This window comes from Python bivittatus, unplaced genomic scaffold (assembly GCF_059951505.1).
Source record: "Python bivittatus isolate LINGU-HERP-01145 unplaced genomic scaffold, Pbiv_v1 ctg000310_np1212, whole genome shotgun sequence".
Lineage (NCBI taxonomy): Eukaryota > Metazoa > Chordata > Lepidosauria > Squamata > Pythonidae > Python > Python bivittatus.
Window position 1 is genome coordinate 10,494,740 of NW_028277054.1, and position 20,910 is coordinate 10,515,649.

General features: G+C 40.3%; 1 protein-coding gene across 1 annotated transcript in view; it reads left to right on the top strand.

Moving 5' to 3' along the window:
• Window positions 1-20,910, top strand: part of SDC3 (syndecan 3) — a 73,561-nt gene that overhangs the window by 35,590 nt on the left and 17,061 nt on the right. The window contains exon 2 of the mRNA XM_088140059.1: window positions 18,676-18,802. Coding sequence (XP_087996185.1) covers window positions 18,676-18,802 — 127 coding nt within the window. The remainder of the gene's footprint in view (window positions 1-18,675; window positions 18,803-20,910) is intronic.

The window sequence follows — 20,910 nt, forward strand, 5'->3', positions numbered from 1 at the left end:
CCATTGTTCATAATTTGATGCTTTCTCTTAGCCTTGTCATAATATATTATTTTTCATACTTTTGGTATGTTTTTAAAATAGTTTTTTTATGGCCTGTTTGTATGCCCCCAGAGTCATATCACATAAGATGGGCAGCTGTATAAACATGTTAAATAAATAAATAAGTAAACAAACAAACAAATAAATAAGGAGGTATCTGTGAACTGCACTCGAGGGAGATGTTATATTTTTAAGGCCCCCTTCTCTATTTTTAAAATAAGAAGAGAAACAGGTACGCTAACATGTCCACCCTCCCTGAAAGAAAAAGGCTGCCATTTGTTTATTAGGTTATTTAAACAATTTATATAGATGTCTATCTCACCGAGGTGACCCTAGGCAGCATAGAAAGATTAAGACCAAAAAAACCATAACAGAAATTATAAAAATCAGTGCCCCATCCAGCCCTGCAGCTCCTGGAGGTGTTGTCACATTGCTGCCACACCCCTGTGACCTTTGATAGCTAAAAAAAGAAGAAGAGCAAAGTAGGGCTATGGGTTGCAAAAAGGTTGACTCTCCCTACCTTAAAGCATTGTTTCAAGCACCAATAAAACATCATACCTTCTTCTTATCCTTCAGGCTTCCTGGTGTCCATTTCTTATTGGAACTGCATCTTCTTTTGTCCCCCTTGTCTCCTTCCCTTCTGATCCCCGCTTTCTTCAAATGCGAGAGATGAGTTGCCATGGGAACGGTTTCCTGGATAACAGGCAGTGTTCCATCGATGCTCATGCATGAGCTGCAGGAAGCCAGTGTCTTGAAATGGGCTGTGAATGCCAGGCGTTTATAAGAGTACATGGAAGCCCTCTGCCTTTGGTTTGCTGGCTGACCAGCCAAAGGTGTCGCTGAACTGAAACCCCATGAGATGATGATGTTGGGAGAGGCCATTGCTGAACATCTCAATTGCGAAGCTGCTTGGGGAGGCAGGATAAGGGACAGAATCAGTCCGCAGTTCTTTGATTTTGCAAGCAAGGAGACATGCCATAGCATTGGCATTGTTTGACCTTCTAAACTCATATTATAATGATGTTTTTTTCTCCTTGCAGGCTTTATCTGCATGCAATTTTATTTCAACTAGTATAGAAATAAAGAAGGCTGGTTTATGTCAGATCATTGGTTCATCTTCCTTCCTTCCTTCCTTCCTTCCTTCCTTCCTTCCTTCCTTCCTTCCTTCCTTCCTTCCTTCCTTCCATCCATCCATCCATCCATCCATCCATCTTGGAGCCCCTCAGATATGAGTTCAAAGCACATGTATGAGAAAGAAGAGGTGGCTTTCCCCCATGGATTCTTCTGACCTCCCCAATGTTCTTTCAGCATCTTTCAGTAGGGTCTCCTATAGATCCCCAGACTTTGAAAGATTTTTTAGCCTCCAAAAAAAAAAAGGGGAGCAGAGACTCATCCAACTTAAAACTATAACTCAACAATGGAGACTATAGTACTTGGAGACCTGTCCCTCAGCAAATCCCACTGTCTCCTAAAATTCTGAAAAAAGTTTGCCAAGGAAAGAAAGAGGAAAAATGTGCTGTGGCAGTTCTCAGCCTGCAAAGATTGTTGTGCAAACATGTGTGTTTTGGCCAAATGTCAGTCTCTTCTATTATCTATGTGTTTTCTGGTGGACTTTTTCTTGGAGGTGATGATTGACATGGAGGGGAAGTGAAACCTTATTTATTCCTGTTTCTACCCCAAACTACATTCAGGGTGAGTGGTACAAATATTTATAGATTTACAAAAATAAAACATAGGAAAAGACAGGATTTTTTTTTCCTGTGAAAAAGTTTGTGAGCTAATGAATGAGGAGGAAACATCTTTAGCATTCAGTGGTACTTTCCAACTCTAAGATTCTGGAAAAACAGCACCCTACCCCACCCCTGAAACTACCAGCCTCTTGAACAGCTGGCATCCTGACACATTCATGGAGGGCTGCATGTTAAAAAGATCATGTGCGTTTATTTTAGATAACGATAGTGGTGACTTCAGTATAAATATGACAGTTTGGTAGTGATTTACGATTATCTCTTAAGAAGATACAATGATTTGAGGTTTATATATATTCAATTGATTATTTAATTAAAGGAATAATGAAATAATGAATTCTAAATTTCATGACAATTGTAAATTCCCTGCTGATTTACTGATATTTTGTTTTCCAGCCACTATGTCTGTCCTTATTTTCTTCTTTTTTCTTTAATGTAGTTATTTTATTCTTCGGATGTTTTAAAGAATGTGGTTAAAGAAGCCAAAATACTGGCTGCGACCTGATGATTGAAGCCTGCTACTTTTTTGCACGCATTGTGAAACGCATTGTGACTCACATAAAAGAAGAGCAGGGCTTCACTTGCACAGTTGTGGTTGCCATCATGACTTTTTGACCCCTGCACCTCCAGTGGATGCCCTGGCACCCTTTGCATAACACTTGGCATTTTATTTTATTTTATTATTAAATTTATATACCACCCAACTCCCAGAGACTTTGCCATTATCCTGGCTGCTAAAACTAGTTCTAAGTGAAGCAAACACGCACTGTCAGCCACAGAGGTGGGCTGCCCACCTTAAGATGATTCAGCCTGTGACTTTAGAATGGGTTCATAGTGCTGGTTACATGACTTTTCATTGTGAATTTTACTATTGCTGGCCAACTTGGACAAGCTGTAGAGGTCACAAAGAGATCAATAAAGTGACCATTCAGTTCAAAGCTGTGCCCCCAAGGAAGCTGTGGGTTTGGATGTGGGGACAAACTGCTCTCTGGTGCCAAATGGCATAGACTTTCTAAAGCCAAGGGTTTCAGAACTGTCCTACTATCGCACGGGGGTCTGCAGTTCAAAGAATCAGTATGCCAAGATCCCACTACTTTGATTCAAACTCTTCAGCTTCCCTATAGTAGCTCTTTATATCCTGGGCTTTGTACCAGCATGGTTTGTTACTGAGCCAGTAACACTAAAGTCTTTATTTACAACAATATAATTAAGCTGTGGGCACCGCCTTAATTGGATTGCAGTTGTCAGCTTCATTTAACACAGTACTAGGGTGCTTCCTCCCTGCCATGTGGACCAGAATCCATAAGGAAGATCAACACTCATCATAAGTTCCTTTGGCTTCCTCATCAGTAACTATGGTTTGAGCATTACCATGTGGAGGAGCTGATTAGTTTTGATGCACAGAAAGCAAACTAGATGGGCTACAGAGCAGGGAAGCATTATTTCTTGATGTGATTATGCCAACTCAGATACTGATCCAATCATAATTACTCTGAGCTTGTCCCACATTTACACATGGGACTGGACACAACAGGGTTGTTTGCAGGGAGGGGCCAAAAAAGTCAAGAGGGCGGCTTTTTACCTGGGTCAGAGGCATGGCACATGTAAGAAAGGGATGGGTGCAGCTGCCTTCTTGACTCACCCCTATGGGTGCCCTGCGTAACAACCAATCCAGCTCTAGCCTTCCATCCTTTCCAAAATATCCCATGTGAATAGACTTAGGAAAGAAAGGATACATGAACTGCTGCACTGATAATTCATATAGGGACAGTTGTGTATTATTTTGCTATGCATCTACTACTACTACCATGTAGTAGTAGTAATAGTAGTAGTAGTAATGACGACGACAACAACATGAAAGCATGCAGGCCCCACAACCATGTCAAGGTAGTTCCTCACTTGGGGAAAATTGCAAGTAGGCAACGATGTAATTGCACTAGATCATCTATTACTTCTAGTTTTGACAGATAGAAGTGTTCTGGGAGAACAGCCAGTGGTTGTTCTGTAGTTATCAATAGATACTTGCTTAATTACTGAAGATATAGATTACAAGTAAATCACAACTCATGGTGATCTGCAGTAGAATATTGTGGAGTGTCCCAGCTCCCAATGGCCCAAGGAGAGGAGAAAGAAGTGTCTAATAGCATCCTTTTATTTTGAAATACATGCAAAGCACTCATATTTTTTTGTTTCACTGCATCTTGTGTCAAAAGTTAGTATTGTGATGTGATGTTGCTCAGTTTCCCAACCAGCCAACTGTGCTGTCTTCCCAGATGCACCATTCCTGTAGTCCCTGAGAATGTTTCAACCTCATTAAACAGTTTTGGTCTTCCCCATTTACAGCTTGTTTCTATGCTTTTCTATAAATGCAAATCTTGGGGTTTTCTCTGGCTCACTCATACCTCCTTCTTGTGAGTTAGGGGTGCCACAAGGCAGGGGAAACTGTGGTTTATCAGTGAGGGGTCCTGGGGTATATCCTTGCAATTCTCTTCTCCCCATGTTTCCTCTTCATGCTGGTTACACACGAAGAGGCTTTAGTTTTCTCTAAATGGATGCGTTTTAAAATGGGGCATTATTTTCACACCTGTTTTCCAAGCAAATGGCACTCTCATTTCTGAAATCCAACTGCTTCCCAATGTATGTAAAAACTTCTCCAGCCAGAAAGATGTGTATATTTCAAAGCTTGTGCTCATTGAGGCACATAGGCTGAAAAGTTGTGTCTGGAGTTGTGCCAGAAGCTTTTTCTGGTGCCTTAACATGAAAAAAAGAGAGAGAGAGAGAGAGAAAGAAAGAGAAAGAAAGAAAGAAAGAAAGAAAGAAAGAAAGAAAGAAAGAAAGAAAGAAAGAAAGAAAGATGGATGCCAGGAGAGAAGAAAGGGAGTAATAGATGGCTTAGTGTTCCTTGCTTGCATCACTTCCCAACTGATTACAATGCTGCCAATGTTTCAGTGCAAATAAATCAAGAGAGCATTGCCAATGTTCCTTTCCTTTCCCATGTAAGTGCTGCCCTGTGATTCTTGCCCCACAACGGGGACAGTTTCCTCATTGATGCTCCAGCCTTGTCTCAAGGGTGATGTGGCTATTTCTCAGGCCGCTTTGGCCTTCTTTTCTTGGCTTTATCTTAATATTATGTACTCTGGGAGAAATGTTTGAGAGCGTTGTGCAGTGGAGGTGAAGGGGCCTTTGCTCTGGGCCACTGGGCATTTGCTGGCATGCAGTTGCCCAAAGTTTTTCTGGAGAGAACCTACCAGTCAATTCTGTTGGGGTTTAACCCATTTGTGTAGCTCACTGAGCTTTATTTTGTATAGTTCTGATTTTCTTTCCTTCTTTCCTTCCTTCCAAGGTATCTTCCTGGTTGGGATAGATTAAAAGAATTTGGATTTTTTAGTTTGGAGAAGCGCTAACTAAGAAAGAGGCATGCATGGTATGGCCAATATCAATACAGTATCTGTGCCCAGTAATTCTCTGGGAGGTGGGATGGGAAAGGCAACATGATTGTGTGGGCATCATTCATTGGCTGAGTTCAGTGCCATAGTGGAGATCATAGTAGGTATCATACCTAAGTTGAATTTCCATGTTCAGGGGCAATATACCATAATTATCCATGATGGTAACTGGGAATCATTGGGAGTCGGGTGGCTGCTGCTGCTGCTGCTGCTGCTGCTGCTGCTGCTGCTGCTGCTGCTGCTTCTTCTTCTTCTTCTTCTTCTTCTTCTTCTTCTTCTTCTTCTTCTTCTTCTTCTTCTTCTTCTTCTTCTTCTTATTATTATTATTATTATTATTATTATTATTGGCATTATTTCAGCCTTTGTCCACTTTATGTGCTTTGTTCACTCATTGGCAGCTTTTATACAACATGTTTCACCAAGTCAGTTAAATGTCTTAGCTGTGTTTGTGCAACATGCATAAACATCTACGTGTGTTTGTGTAAAAAGCCCAAAATTGTGGCCACAACTTGATGATCAAAGGCATACCCCTTTTTACATTTACTGAGTTTCTTTGTGACAGTGTGGAGGGCAGACCCAGATGGTTAGTACATGGATCAATATCTTGTGCATGGGTTAATTTAGAAACAAAGTATTTGGTGCACACTATCTGTTCCTTTGCTCTGTGTATTCTGGACTGAAATCTTCTCAGACTCAACTTCTCAGAGGGTTTTTTCTTCTGAAAAAGAAGCTTTTGTTTTTTTCTGTATTCTGTATTTCTGTTGCACATCTTCCCATCATTCTCTTGCCATGCTCAAAATGCCCAATGAGAGGAGATGCTCATGATCCTGTTTTGTGGGATCAAATAGCAGGGTGGGAAGCCAGGGATGTCCCCGTCTATTGGAAGGAGACAACTGCCCCATGAAGGAGCATTCACACACAACATCTCCACTTGTCACTTGCTCAGTGCAAGAACACTATTGTTTTTGTGAGAATTTCACCAACATTTGCTTATCCTTTGAAAAAACTTTCAGAGGCAAATTCTTTTTTCTTAGATTGAATGAGATTGAGTAGGACAAAATGCCAGAAGGTGGTGGGGTGAGGTTTGGTGGTGGTGGTGGGGGGGTTGGCATGGTGCTAATTCTACATTCTGCCCTTCTCTTCAGTGACAAGTTGTGGCCCCTAAAAGTGCCTACATTCTACTTTGCTTAAATACTCCCCAAACAATTCTGATTGACCATCTGTAGGGAACAGGAAGCTGGACTACAAGGAGCAGTGATCTTATGTTCTTAAACTGTAGTGGGACTGCATATTCTTGGCTGTTGCTAAGCTTTCCCCTGTAATTGCATGGCAGGGTAGCAAACTCTGTTTACTTCTCTATTTATAGCCATGAAGGAAGGTTGAGGGAAAGGGTTTGTATACTCAGAAACGGAAAACTACATCAGAATTGAAGAGTTTGAAGGGCGTTCTGAACACCAAAGGGACCAATAATTCAGGGCCTTGTAATTTTGCCCTCAGACCTTGAGTGCAGGATGGAGCTGGCTGGCCAGTGAACCAACCCTGAATAAATTACAGGTTCAGCCCTTAGGATTTCAGCTCATGTCTTTGGATCTGCCTGTCCTCTTGCTGATTTTATTCAGTTTCTTCCTGACAGAATGCTCGAAACAAGGCAAATTGCTACTCTAACATTAATAGCATTCACCCATCAACCATAGCTACTGAATCAGGCAGGGGTTGTGCTGATTCATATCTTATGCGAACCAAGGTTGTATTTGGCTGAAGAAATTGTATGAAGCTACCGTTGTGGCTTGTAATCCATGGTTTTTGGCTTCACATGTGGTGTGGATCCAGTAGCTGTTATTTATTTGGATAATGATTATCTATTACAAATCTGAGTCTTATGGCTGATCAACCTCCTCATAGCTTGTGTGGTCAATCCTTGTTTTGTTTTTTTTCTCCATTTTTTGCCGTTGCTGATGTTTAGCTTTTTTCTGGACTAATTAGGGGCCTGGTTGGGGTACTGAAACAAACCAGAAATAAGCCAAGAACCACAGATGAACCCTAAGTTCCCATTCGCAGTAAATCACAGTGGCTGCCAACAGTGAATCATGGCTTCGGACAATGGTGTACTGCTTCCAAACTAACCATTGGCCATTCCCTAACACATCCACCTATTGGCACATCACACTAAGATAAAAGCAAATCAAGTAGATAATGGCTTACAGAGATACATCAACGCAATGGGTTGCGTTCAGGCTGGGTTTCCTTTTTGCAGAGATCCTCCATAGATTAAATTGGCAGAGAATGCTTTCCCAATTCCAGGACCTTTTTTTTCAGGGGGTGGGGTGAAAATGCTTTTTTTTTTTTGCTGTGCAGTAAAGAAGGGAGTAAAAAGAAAAAAAGGGGGAAAGGGCTTTGGATTTCCTCTTGGCTATGTTTTGTCTCACTGGAAAAGTTTGTGTTTGCCTGGGAGAATGTTAATGGACTGCACTTGGAAGGGAACAGCGTATGTTTAAAAGAATGGCAACTTTGTTGTCAAATGGAAAATGTTCCTGTCTAAAACATGCGCGTGCATGAACACCACCCCGCCACCCACCCTCTGTTCTTGAAGAAGCCATTCTCACTGGCTAAGAGAGCTTTCTTTAATGCCAGTTTTCTTGGATGGTGGTAGGCAGATTGAATTTTGCTTGAGTATTTTTTTTTTTAAATAGCCATGCTCAAAGGGAGTTTCAAATGGTCCCCCATCTTCTTCCCCTGCTGCATTTATTGGCTTGCATGCAGACACAGATCTAGGTTTGAGGTGAATCTAAGGCTGTTTTTTTTCTAAGTCCATATATCTGACATGCCAAAACTGGAATGCGCTGTAGGCCTTCTTGCCACCCAAGACATCTACCCTCAGCTTCCGGCTTACATGAATGATTTCCCACAGCTGTGGTGGATATTTTTTCTAAAGAGTTTGCTTATTATAGTTTCGGAACCTGAGAATTAGCAGTCTTGTATGGAATCTACTTTCCTGTTGATGTTTGATATGCAAGATTTGGAGCAGATGCACCCCAGATAGGGCTGGCCAGTCTCTGCTTGAAGAGGTCCAGCAGTAGCAAATCCATCCTTCCTGTAACTTTATACAACTAAACACGGTTATAATAAACAAAAATGGTTCCTATTCTCAGACTTCAAGATGTTTGCCATAATGTTTAGCCTAAGCCTTGTCTCCTGTATCTAATCTAGGAGTGGGCAACATTGTGCCATGAATAATGTACATGCCTGTGCACTCCCTAATCTCTCTCTAATCAACCTGGCTTAAGTGAGCTACAGCTAGTCTTCTGGGCCTTTGGTGAGATGCTTCATGTACTACAGCAGCCATTCTGGAAACAGGCAGGTTCTTCCACAGTCATTTTGTGAGGGTGTTCACACACTGTGCTTTCAAAATCCCCAGAGTGCCTACTAGTCTGTAAAAGATTGTCTACCCTGATCTAGACATACATAGGATCATGCTGCAGTTGAACAGAGCTAAAGAAAAAAAATCTTTGCAAACTCTCAGTGTTAAGACCAAATTGCACACCTTGCAATAAAAAGGCTGCCTTTAGCCTTTCTATTGTATCATACCTTTTAAAAAGTAGAGCTACTGTGGGGCAGGGAGAAATCTGGATCAAGTCACACAAGGCATGAATGTTTAATTCTGCCCCCAAGCAGAGGAGTCCATGGGGAAGAAGTGGGACAAATGATGAAGCGAATACCATGACAGCACGACACAAGCCCCACTCCTTTTGTATATATGTTGTGATATTGCTTGCATGTTCAAAAGGGACGGAGCTTGTGGCAAACCCATTGTGATGCTCAATACATCTTTTGACAACATGGTTACATTCTGCAGCCACCTCTATCTCCAACATGCAAATGTCATTGTCTTGACTAAAATTTCCCACATTCTGGTTGACTTTCTGCTGGTAGGATGCAAGGAAGCAGTTACTGTCCACATCATGTACATCATGGGCTTGATTCTGATAATCTCTCCTCCCCCACTCAGCAGCATTTAAGAACAAAGAAGCAGATAATGTTAAATGCAGTATTAGCACTTTCCCTTTTTGGTTGAAGCACTGCAAAATTAAATCTAACACTACTGCAGTTAGTCGTAGTGAATGGCATTGCATCTAACACTGAAACGCAAATAAGAAATGTATTAGCAGCACTCAGGAGTCCAAATACTTCCTTTTAGCTGCCTATGGAACTTCTCGGAAAAAAGCCTAAGCAGTTACAAGTGTTACTGAACAGCAAAGTTTAAAAAATAACTGAATCCAGCAACTGAAATAAAAGTGTCAATTTCTGAAAGTTGCTTCTGATGAAAATCAATCTGCTTTGTGCATTGATAAGGTTCAGACAGTGTAATGCTTAGCGTATTGGCATAAACCTTTCTGGGATGAGATTGTCATTTATTTATGATGGACACTACTGGGTCATTCTTTCTGAGATGAAGCTACCTCCAAGTTTTTTTATGAAGATCCAATAAATGAAGAGGAGAGTGAATGATGTAAGGTAACCCAAGGTTTTTGGAGAAAGAAGCTTGTTTTAATTAGAAATAAAATAATAAATGAAACCTTGAGTCCGTGCTTATGTGCATACAACCCACTTCACTAGGTCAGTTCTTGGTTTCAAACTTAATGGCTGCATTTGCACAACATGCTGGGCTGGGTTAATTTATGAGCCAGTGTGCTGTGCAATCCTAGCAAATGACTAACTGTAAGGACCAGAAGGAGTGAGTTGTGTGAACACAGACAGTAAGTCAAATATACCTGATTCCTCAGAAAGAACCTTTGTTCAGTGATAGAACACACCATTTGCACAACAAAGGGCCTTCCTCTTGGACAAGTAGCTCTTATCAGAAGTTTGAACTGTTTGTTTGCAGAAGACTTATGATATTAGGCCAAAGTCTGCATAACATTAGGTCAAGGTCTCATAAAATCAAGGCAAAGATCATAAATGATACTAGGGTTGCAGATTAGTCATCCCTCTTCTGCACTGATAAATTGCACTGATAAATGATAGATATTCATACAAGGCCTTTATTTGAAGTCATGGATTTAGGAGACTTCTTGAAACTAATCAAATCTTTAGCAATCATCAGTACCTGGATGACTGAAATGCTGGGACCCCTTTATATACTCCCTTGATTGGTGGTGGAAGGAAGGCAGAGTCTAACTATAGTTAAATGTGACAACCCCAACATTTGGCTTGGCCTTGGTGGTTAGCCAGAATTCTTGCCATGTTTGCAGAGGAAGGATGCTGTTCTCTGTTGGTTGAGGACGGGTCAAGAAATCAGTGGATAAAGATGTAAGATTTCAGCAAAATATAGGGAGAAGGTTCCTAACAATAAAAGCTGTGAGCAGTGGAAGTTGCTACTTTAGATTCTACTTCAGAGGAAACATTTAAGAAGACCCTGGTGCCCATCTCTCATACCCCATACTTGCAAAATCCTACAGTCTGTTCCAATTCTGGGATCCTTTGCACTGAGAAGAATCAGTATAAAGCTTTTGATACCGAGTCTCAGAAACATGCAGGATTCAGTGGGACATTTTGCGGCTTTCTAATTGTCTGCAAGTCACCCCCCTCCCCCCGGTGAGAACAATCCCCAACTTTCTTAAGGCTCAGAAGTCTGCCTGTAGCTGAATATGCCCATGAAGAAAATGTGCTCTGATGACAAGCGGGTGCATATATTTTGGGGCCCTTTGTTAGATGAATTAAATCGTGCCAGTGCCATGAACATTAAATAATGAGGCCATGTTATTCCTGCTTTGTAAAAATATCATAATGGGAAAGTGATTTTTTTTTGGCTTCTAAGAAGATGAGTGTTGTTCTAACACACTGAGGATTACTCATACATACATTAAATGAAACAGACTGGTGGTATTTTCTTTGTCTAATGGCTTTGATGTATCTCATTGAAGTGGTGATGAAATCTATGGCATGTTCTGTATCAGTTCAAAGAAACCCTTTGTATACAATGTTAGCAGGGTATGGTGACAGAAGTAACCTTTTTTCTTAGACAAGGACATTGATTGTCTGGCATGAACATTTCTCTGCCAAGAGCCCCCATTGCTGTCCATGAGCAAACGCACCATCTCCAAAATCGCTGCTCGCACAGTTGTGTGCTTGCCCTTGCAAGTTGGTTAACAGTCATGGCACAGGCTAATTTCAAGAGCAATCAGCAGCGTGAGATTGTGCCATGCTCGATTCTCCTCGCTTGAGAAGTCCTGAAACGAATGCAGGTATTGTAAGCCAGACAGAAGACAATAGAATGAATGGAAGTAGGGGAAGATGAAAGTTCATCAGTTTATCTGCTGAAGCTCTGTTGCTTATTCAAATGAAAACCGTTTGATTCTCATTTTCTTTTAATTGATTGCAATTTGCCACAGTAATGGCTTCAATCAAAAGGTGGGCATACCTTGTTAAAATAAATAGCTCGGTGTTTCCATGCAAACATCTTCTGCCAACTAGCAGGGTTGTGTTTTTGAAAGTGGAATCCTAAGTGTGAAGATAGGCAGGGTGAAGGGCATTTTATTATTACTATTATTGTTTTTTTAGAAACGCAGACACAAAATGAGATCCTTGGGGAAATGAATTGCTCATGGTAATCCAACATTCCAATCTCAGAGCTGGGGATAAATCTCAGATCAGACTGATGCAATTTATGCCAAGAGACGAGTGCCTTGCTTGGAATGCCCCATCCAGCTTTAAAGCTGGGGCTGGAGAGGTGGGGAGGGGAGGGGTGTTTTTACATCTCTTCCCTGAAGGCAGAGCTGAGCCAGTTTGGAAATAGCGTGTTGCTAACAGGCATGTGATGAGCATTTTATATTACGCCTGAATAAATCCTGAGAAATTTAAGAGCGTATGAACACATTTTATCTATTTATGTCCATTTTATTTATATCCTGGTTTAAAAGTTGCTTTTCTAATACTTGTTTTTTCCCAGCATTTTTTAAAAAGGAGATGCTCTTTTTAGACCAGTTGCTTTCGTCATATGACAAGGGCTGATACTTTTTCTTGGTCCAAGGTCACACTTAAGGTTTTTTCGCCTCAAAGCAGGGATGTCACAGAAGCATTTTGTATTGGAGTGGGCTTAGGGAGTTGAGGGAAATTAGTGTGTTAAGCTTAACAGAGGTTTAACATACCAGTTTTAGTATATTTCGTCAAAAAACAAAACAAAATACTCATACCCCTGAATACAACTCTTGCTGTTGAATTTCTGCTTTGATTTTGTTAGTGGAAACTCATTTTGTTCCTTTCCCAGCAGCATAGCCAAACAAATCAAGGTTTGTTTGGTTAGTGTGCAAACTGATGTGAAGATTCTGGCTTGTTGCTCTATTTATGAGCTAGGAACACAAGCTTGGATTTGATGTTGGTTTACAAATCCTGGCTTGTTTGGGATCAACACACCAAGATTGCCACTTGGTGACACACATATAAACTGGGTGGGGTTGTGACTGTGTGGTGGTAGTCACAACGTTGTCTTTTTTTTTTTAACACCCCCTCTCCCCATGGATGCTCTTGAAGGGAAGTCTAACTTCCAAATCAATTATTTTTGTCCTCTGTGAAGTTCTTAATATTTGTGGCTTCTGAGTGCATACAATATATAGAAACATAAACTAAGCATATAGTTGGGTTTGCAGTCGCACTCACATACACACAGACAAAAAGCAAACAATTTTTATTGGTCTGATCTTTACAAATTTGATTATTGGCGAAAGATAATTAAGAAAATTAATTTACTTTTCAATTAATCTTGCATATATGCTTATACCATGGACTTAATTTGTTTAATTTCAGGTGTGTGTTTCTCAATTCCAACACTAACAAAACAAGGTTATGCCAATAACGGAGCAACCTTGGGAATAAGATCTGGTTTTTCTGAACCCCTAAATCTGGGAGAATTTTGGATGGGGAGAATTTTGTGTGTTTTTTCTATTTATGCAATTGAATTTGCATAATTTTTGCAAGGGCTATTTGTATTTTCTTTCCTTTAAATAGAAATGGTTCTTTTGTAGGGGAAAACCATGTGTGCCCTATTGGAAGGCAAATTTTATAACTGGAAAACAATGACAGAAGGGCAGAGAAGACTTTGAGGACAACATAAAAAATGTCTAGCAAATTAGACAGTCAATAGACCCAGCTCACAAACCAGAACACTAGTCATTCTTATGTAGGATATTCTGGATCTGTGAAGCACTCTAATGCATAGGATGTTGGGGTACCATAATTTCTTAAAATAGCCAAAAGCTAGGAAGGTGTTGAAGAGATAGAATATACAATTTGTGCTGTCAAAATATCCACACACACCTGGATCTGATTGCTGTCAAGTTGTTCGGCTATGTGGGCTACCGTTTCATTTTGTTTTTTTAATATTCATTTGATTGCATGGTTGCTATTTAAAATACAGTCTGCCCTCCCTTGGAGGTATTTACAGGTTTGTATTACATCAAAGTGAAACCAGCCAGAGCTGACTACCTGGAAGAACTAAGTTGGATGGCCAAGGTCACACAGTTGACATCAAAGAATTGGAGAATATCTCTGACTTCCAAATGATGTTCCTTCATATCAATCTCCTTGCCTTCCTCTGCAGCCCAGAAAGAGAGAGGAGAGCACAGGCATTAGGATGGAGGAAACGGTTACTATGGTTACTGTTGTCATGTCAGTGACTATTAGAATAGTATCCCAGCAGGATTCCTCAGTTCTTCTAACTGGGTCTTACAGTCTACTTCTATCAATATACCTTGATTGGGCTTTTCTGAGTTTCGCTACATTGGCAAATAAAATAAAATAAAATAAAATAAAATAAAATCTGCTAAGACTAGTTTGGTTTGTTATCAAGTTTGATAGGGATTATGACATTCTTTTCTTTGCAAAACTACAGTGGGCTGGATGTAGCTTAGTTGTTCTTAGGGGGAAAAAACTATGGGATTTGCCATTGATTTCAACAGGTCTGCACCAAACCTGGGTCAAGATGGATCCACCCAGGAGCAGTTCTTGGGAAAGTACAGCACATCCTAATCACATTCTTTCTCAAATTGGTTCATTCCAAATGAGTTTGGCTATAAGCCTCATTATTCCCAGTCAACATGGTCAATTAAGAGTAATAGGAGCTGTCATTCAACAAACCTTTAGGGAACCAGATTGCAGAAGGCTGGGAACTGGTAATTATTGAATGCCTGGGTGCTGGAGAAATGTTAGGAGTTGCTCATTCTGATCCAAAAATATACTGAAATGGGGCATATCTACAGTATCTTATCCCATGTAGAGTTGATAGCTATTTTTGATTGTATTAATAAGCCTCTGGGTAGCCAAATACATTTCTTTGGTATTAAAAATACCTCTGTTGCAGTGCCTGCTCTTTGGAACACCATATCTCCTAAGATGCACTTAGCCCCAGCCCTGCTGGCAATTTGTAAATCTTTGGAAACCTGAATATTCCCTTGGGCAAGGAGTCTTGAGGTTGGGTAAACCCATTGATGTGATTTCTTTTATATGATTTATGTTTGTATGGACTGGGTCAGATTGTCCTTGGGTGCCATTATATTATTATTGTGTTGTTATTACTATTACTTGTTTTTGCTTTTGTTGGTTTTAGTCCTGTGCTTACCACCCAGAGTCACAATTGTGAGATGGGTAGCTGTATAAATCAATTAAATAATTAACCAGACAACCTCAACTTTCTGGAATCAAAAATGTTGAAAATGTTGGCTAAACACCATGCTGGTGATTTTGCTGTGCCCACTTAGAGCAGGAGTTTATAACGTTTGTGCCAACGTTACACAGCCCCCCAAAATGATAAATGGGTTTGTGTGATCTCCCTTGAGAAAAAAACCCAACAATTTCATTGAGGTTAATGTGGAACAAGATATAACTCTATCATTTTATGTAACTTGTGTCATACTGTATTGACTTAGGCTTATTTTTATCAGCACTACCGATAGATTGATTATCTCTAGCTTTTGTCATACCATCTAACAAAAGGGTTTCTATCTTAAAAGGCCTGAGAGGTAAAATAATGGATAAATGTACTGCACATCACTAGCTTCCACAGATAGTCCAGAGACAACAAATATACTTCCACTTGCCAGAAGTTACCAGCCAGGGAGAAACCACCCACCAATCACAGTGTTGGTGGATATTTTTGATAGATGGTTAGACCTGTGGGTTTTGCCAACTCTCAAAACTCATTCCAGACTTTGCTCCTCACTCCTGCCTTAGAACTGAAAATACTCCTAACAAAAAAAATTGGGCACAGTCCAGAAAATTGTCTACAGTAGCTTTGGGAAATGACCTTTGGAAAATTGCCATTACTGCTCTGAGAAATGAGGAAGGACTATAGTTTAAGGGTAGCCCATTGTTTTGTGTGCAGAATATCCCACATTCTGGGACCTCCAACAAGGGCTCCAAAAAGTTCAGCTTGAAATCTTGGAAGACTCTTGCCAGGAAAATGCATTATAAATACAGAGTGATGTCAGGGGGAAAAGAGAGAGACTTGTGTAATGTCTCATTATGTGATTATTTATTGAGTATCTGAAGACTAAACACATCATTTGATATGAAGGATGGCTTCTGAACTTGCCTCATGTTGAAGCTGTGCAATTTATAGAAACATGCATTGCTCAAATGAATAAACAGGAAGAATGCTTGGTGGTTTTCATTAGGTGAATTTATAATCTCTTACATGGTATCCCAGTGGAGATGTTTAGGATAGGAACTGGTTTCTCATAGGCTCTAGAGCAGTGTTTTTCAAACTTGGCTACTTTATGATGTGTGGACTTCAACTCCCAGAACTCCCCAGAATTGGCTGGGGAATTCTGGGAGTTAAAGTTCACACATCTTAAAGTTGCCAAGTTTGGAAAACACTGCTCTTGAGATTCTCTAAGAGCAAACCTTTCTTTGTCCCCTTGCCTTTCCTTTGCTTTGAACAGTGCAATGTCGGCATCTTCCTGTTTACATGCTCCCAAGCCATAAATATTTTAGTTTGATGGTGCTTCAGTGTCTGCCAGCACAACCAGTTTTCCTGGTTGATGGCCAGGTGAGATTGTTGGAAGGATGACCAGACATTGGACTGACTTCTTGGCACTGATGGACTGCAGCTTTTCATTTTCCCTTTGAATTATTTACTGGCAAAATCCCAGTGCCATTTAAGTTTAAATAGGGATAATTCAGATACCCAATTCCAGTGCTTGTTGGCTATTGTGGCTTAGTAAAATTACTGATGCTCTTGCTGTTAGATGAGTCCCAGCTTTGAAATGTGAAATATGAGCGATACAGTACATCTGCAGTCAAACAGTGCTTGGTGATTACAGTGCTTGGTGATTCCCTGAATTTTGACAGCTTAGGAATGCATTTCCTGTTTGGGTACTTCCAACCTTTCTCCAGTGTTTCATTCATTCATTGACCCAGCTACTGCGTCACTTATGCCTAACTTTTCTATGTGGCCTGAGTAACCTTCAACAATGTGATGTCCTCCAGACATTTGTGACTCTGGTTTCTGCCTACTCCAACAAGCATAGCAAATAGCCAGGATTGGATGGGACCTAGTTTTTGAAAAATTTTGGAAGGTTGCCCTTAATAAATGCTGCCAGTCAGAGCAGGCTGTATTAGGTTAGGTGCACCAGCAACCTGTGTTTGCTTATTTATTTGTTAGATTTACACCCTGCAGGAACTCAAAACAACATACACAACAGTAACCGTAATCCTGTGGGGTAGATGATTGAGATATATGACTGGCCACTGATTCAGAGGATTTTAAAGATTAATATACCTTTGGGACCAGAGGTTTTTCTTTTGGGATTGATAACAGTTGGAAAAAAGTCATGGAACTTTGTTTTTGTACATGATAACTGCAGTGAGATTCTTGTAGGCACAAGAATGGAAAGATTCTGCACTACCTACAATGGAGGAATGGTTGGTGAAGGTGATGGAACTTGCTGAGATGGCTAAACTGACTTCTTTGATCAGAGAAAAGACAATATCTATGTTTATTGATCAAAGAAAAGACAGTATCTCTGTTTACTTATTCTAGTTTTATTACTGGAAACTCCTTATGGACTTCTTGTGTGAAACAGAAGAAATGAATTTATGATTTATGGTTTTGATGAATAGACAGGATAGATTATAGAAAGAAGAGAGTTATGGAGTAAGTGGTAAATTTATAATTGTACTTATAACTGCTGTAAAGAAGATTGGAAGCTACTTCGTTGTATCTTTTTTCTTTCTTTTCTATTTTTCTTTTCCTTTATTCCTTTCTTGCACTTTTAGCTACCTCTTTGATTTCTTTCTTTTTCTTTTCATTTTCTTACTTTATATTAGTTTCCATTAATTCTTATCTTCCTTTTAAAAAATCTTTAATAACAATTATATAAAAGAGAGGTATGACTGGCCCAAAGTCACCTAGTGAGCTTTTGTGGCTGATGGTAGATGGAGAAGGAGGGTCTTCCCAGTTCCAGTAACACCTTAACTATTACGGCACTCTGGTTTATGCAAGGCAGTTGCTTGTGTAAGCATATTCAGATGGTGATGCTTGCAGAATTCATTTGAATTCTGATAGGGCAAGATTCCCTGGTGCAGATTTCAGACTTTTTTTCCTGCTAAGCATGCAAGAATTGCTTCTAGTATTTCTGCTGTTGTTGAACTTTTCCAGTGAAGAACTGCATATCTTTACTTCTAAATGCACACATCGTGCTGCTTCCCTTCCTAGGTCCTTGGACTGAGTTCTGAGAAAAAAATATGCTACTGATATAAAAATCTGTGGCACTAGATGAAGTGGGGATTAACAAAAATATGGTCCCTTGTAAGGGCAGAAGAACATTCTGCTAATGCAAATCTGCAAGGGCTTGAAACCCCATTAAAGCAGTTTATAAATAGTTCTGCACCATTAAACCAGCAACGCTTTATCCTGGCAAAAATTAATTATAACATGCTTTCCAGGTTTTTTTAAACCGTTTTTTTATAAAAATGTTTTCAGCAGAGTTCTAAAAACAGGAAAATAGCCACCACACCTAGAATGAGCAACTATCAGTTCCCAGTGTCTTTTCCATCTATTTTTATCACTTTTTCTCAAGGGGAAAATATATAATAAATGACACAGAGACGAGTGGCCTGTTGCAAGCTGCTTGACTTTGACAATCAGTATTAGTTGATTTTATGAAATTCATGCTGAAGATAAGAATGCTTCATTGCCAAAGAATTGTGCTGCTTCGGATTTATGGGAATGCAGTCTAGTAAGTACAGAAGATGGCAAGTGAAAGGATATTGAGTTCCCTTGAGAAAAAGTAGCCCGGTCCTGGATAAGGGATCTGTAGCCCATGGCCCTAATCCATCCCGTGGTGGCTCTTCATCTAGGCTTCAAACCATTTAGGCTGCTCTGCAGAAAGTTGCTGATATCAGGTTCATGTGAATAATACATTTATTTCTCGGCACCTTTGATCTTCTAGGCTCAGCAGTGGCGGAATGAAAACTTTGAACGGCCCATTGACATGGAAGGCTCTGGGGATGACGACTCCTTTGAAGATGAAGAAATAGAGGAAATGGAGGACTTCTATTCGGGGTCTGGCTCAGGATGTGAGTATGTAACTAAAATGGAAGGAAGATGTCATGCCACTTGTGGCTGATTGTCAAACTTGTGGTGCTGCTATTCTGATTAATAGAATAGATGAAAAGGCGGAAGAAGTCTTTGGGTTGAATTTTTATTCTCTGTAGATGTTTGCATGTATATTTGGATAGTCAGCTTCCATCTGAGGGGAAACCAATTGCTTTTTTGTTTTCATAGGAGAAGAAAGTTTCAGGAAAGTTCTAAAGATGGTGGGCTTCCTGGCACTTTCTCTGGATATGAGGTGGATGAGAAGTGTGTGTGATTCACATACTATGCTAAGCCAACCATGGGATTTGTATGGTTTTCCCTTAGGATGTGGCGTGAACTCAACTAATTCTGCTTTATACAATAAACCATGGTTTAACACAGTCTGCAAACCTGGCCAGCACCTTGTCTTTCATGGTATGCTCATTTTTTCAGAGATCAGTAGAATGATGGAGAGATAAAACATATACACACACACACTGGAGCACCATCTCTTCCCTCACAACAATCAAGTCTCTCTTCACCCCCATAAACTCACTGGAAAAAGTTCTAAAGAAATGCTAAAACACTTTCAAAAGTATTTTAAAAAATAAGATGCCTTTTTCAGAGAAACCAAGCTTTTGAGAAATTTGAGAGTGGATTTTGATGCAATATGAGTAGGGAGCAGGTAGAGGCAACTTGTAGAAAGCCCCCTCCCCAATTTTTGTACTCCCCGAGAGCACACTGAGATATGGCCAACAATCTTGTTTTTATTGACAAAATAAGGGGCAGAGTATGTAAAATCTCTTTGAGGCTTAAGTCACCTCTTTTACTACTTGAATCCCAAATTGGTGAGCTCACTTCATGCCTGGTCATGTCATCTATTGTCTTTGCAGGCCCCTAACAATAAAAACCTCTCTCCCCAGTTACAAAAATGTTGCTTACCCCTAATTGTGTAGCCTAGCAATAGAACAACTACCATGTGAGTCCAGGAAAAAGCACATCTTTGAGGAATTTTGTTGTTGTTCAGTTGTTAAGTTGTGTCCGACTCTTTGTGACCCCGTGAACCATATTGCGCCAGGCCTTCCTGTCCTTCACTGCCTCCCTGAGTTTGCTCACGTTCATGCTCATCTTTGAGGAATAGATGCCAAGTAAAGAGAACAGAGGTGTGTCCACAAGGGGGGAAGTCAGAAAAGTTAAGATGGCGGTGCCCGTGGGATGGAAGTCTTGTCCCCATTTTATGTGTGCCATGTTGCCATATTCTCCCACAAAGACCCTGAGAGGGTGCTGACACAGGATCTGATACATCCTTGCATCCTTTGGATCCAAATATTGCACAGTGGAGTTCCAATCACCCACAAAGTCCTTTGCAACTCTCACTGAAAGTCAGTGCTGTTGCTGCAGACAGAATTCTACAGATTAAAAGAATATTGAATAATGCCTTAGGATTCATGGAGATTTGCATCTCTTAGAGGAGAAAGAAGAAGAATGTTGTGAGAGTATAAATCTCTAAAGATTAACCAGGGGTAAATTCCACTGAACCCAAAAGAATGACTTCTGAGGAAACATGTAGATAATCACAGTGCTATTGTTCAGCTCTGGTTGCAATAACATGGAAATCAAAGCAGGTTTTTAATTCTAACTAAAATAGCAGGAATGCCCATTAAAAACCAAATTGGAGCAGTTACCATGCTCCAATTTGCCATCTAATATCCATAGTTTAGTTTACATTCAGTTCACGGTGCATTGTTTTGATTCATTCATTGACTTTAATTATTTCAAAGAGATGGAGTTTTCTGTAGAAGCAAATCAAATGGCAAATCTGGATGCCATCAGATAGGAATGAAAGGCAGATCGCTGGTAGGTTGGGGGCATACCCTCTAGTATATCTAATGGAAGACTGGCATGGCTTCCAGATCCTGTGAACTACAATTCCCAGCACCCCTCACCCTTGGGCACTCTCTGTGGGCTATGGGGGAACTGTGGATTAATAAGATCTGGAGGACTACAGTTTTTCCCATCCATATTATAAGATACAGTGGTACCTCGGGTCACGAACGCTTCTGTTCATGACCAATTCGGGTCACGAACAGCACCGTTAGCAAAATTTTGC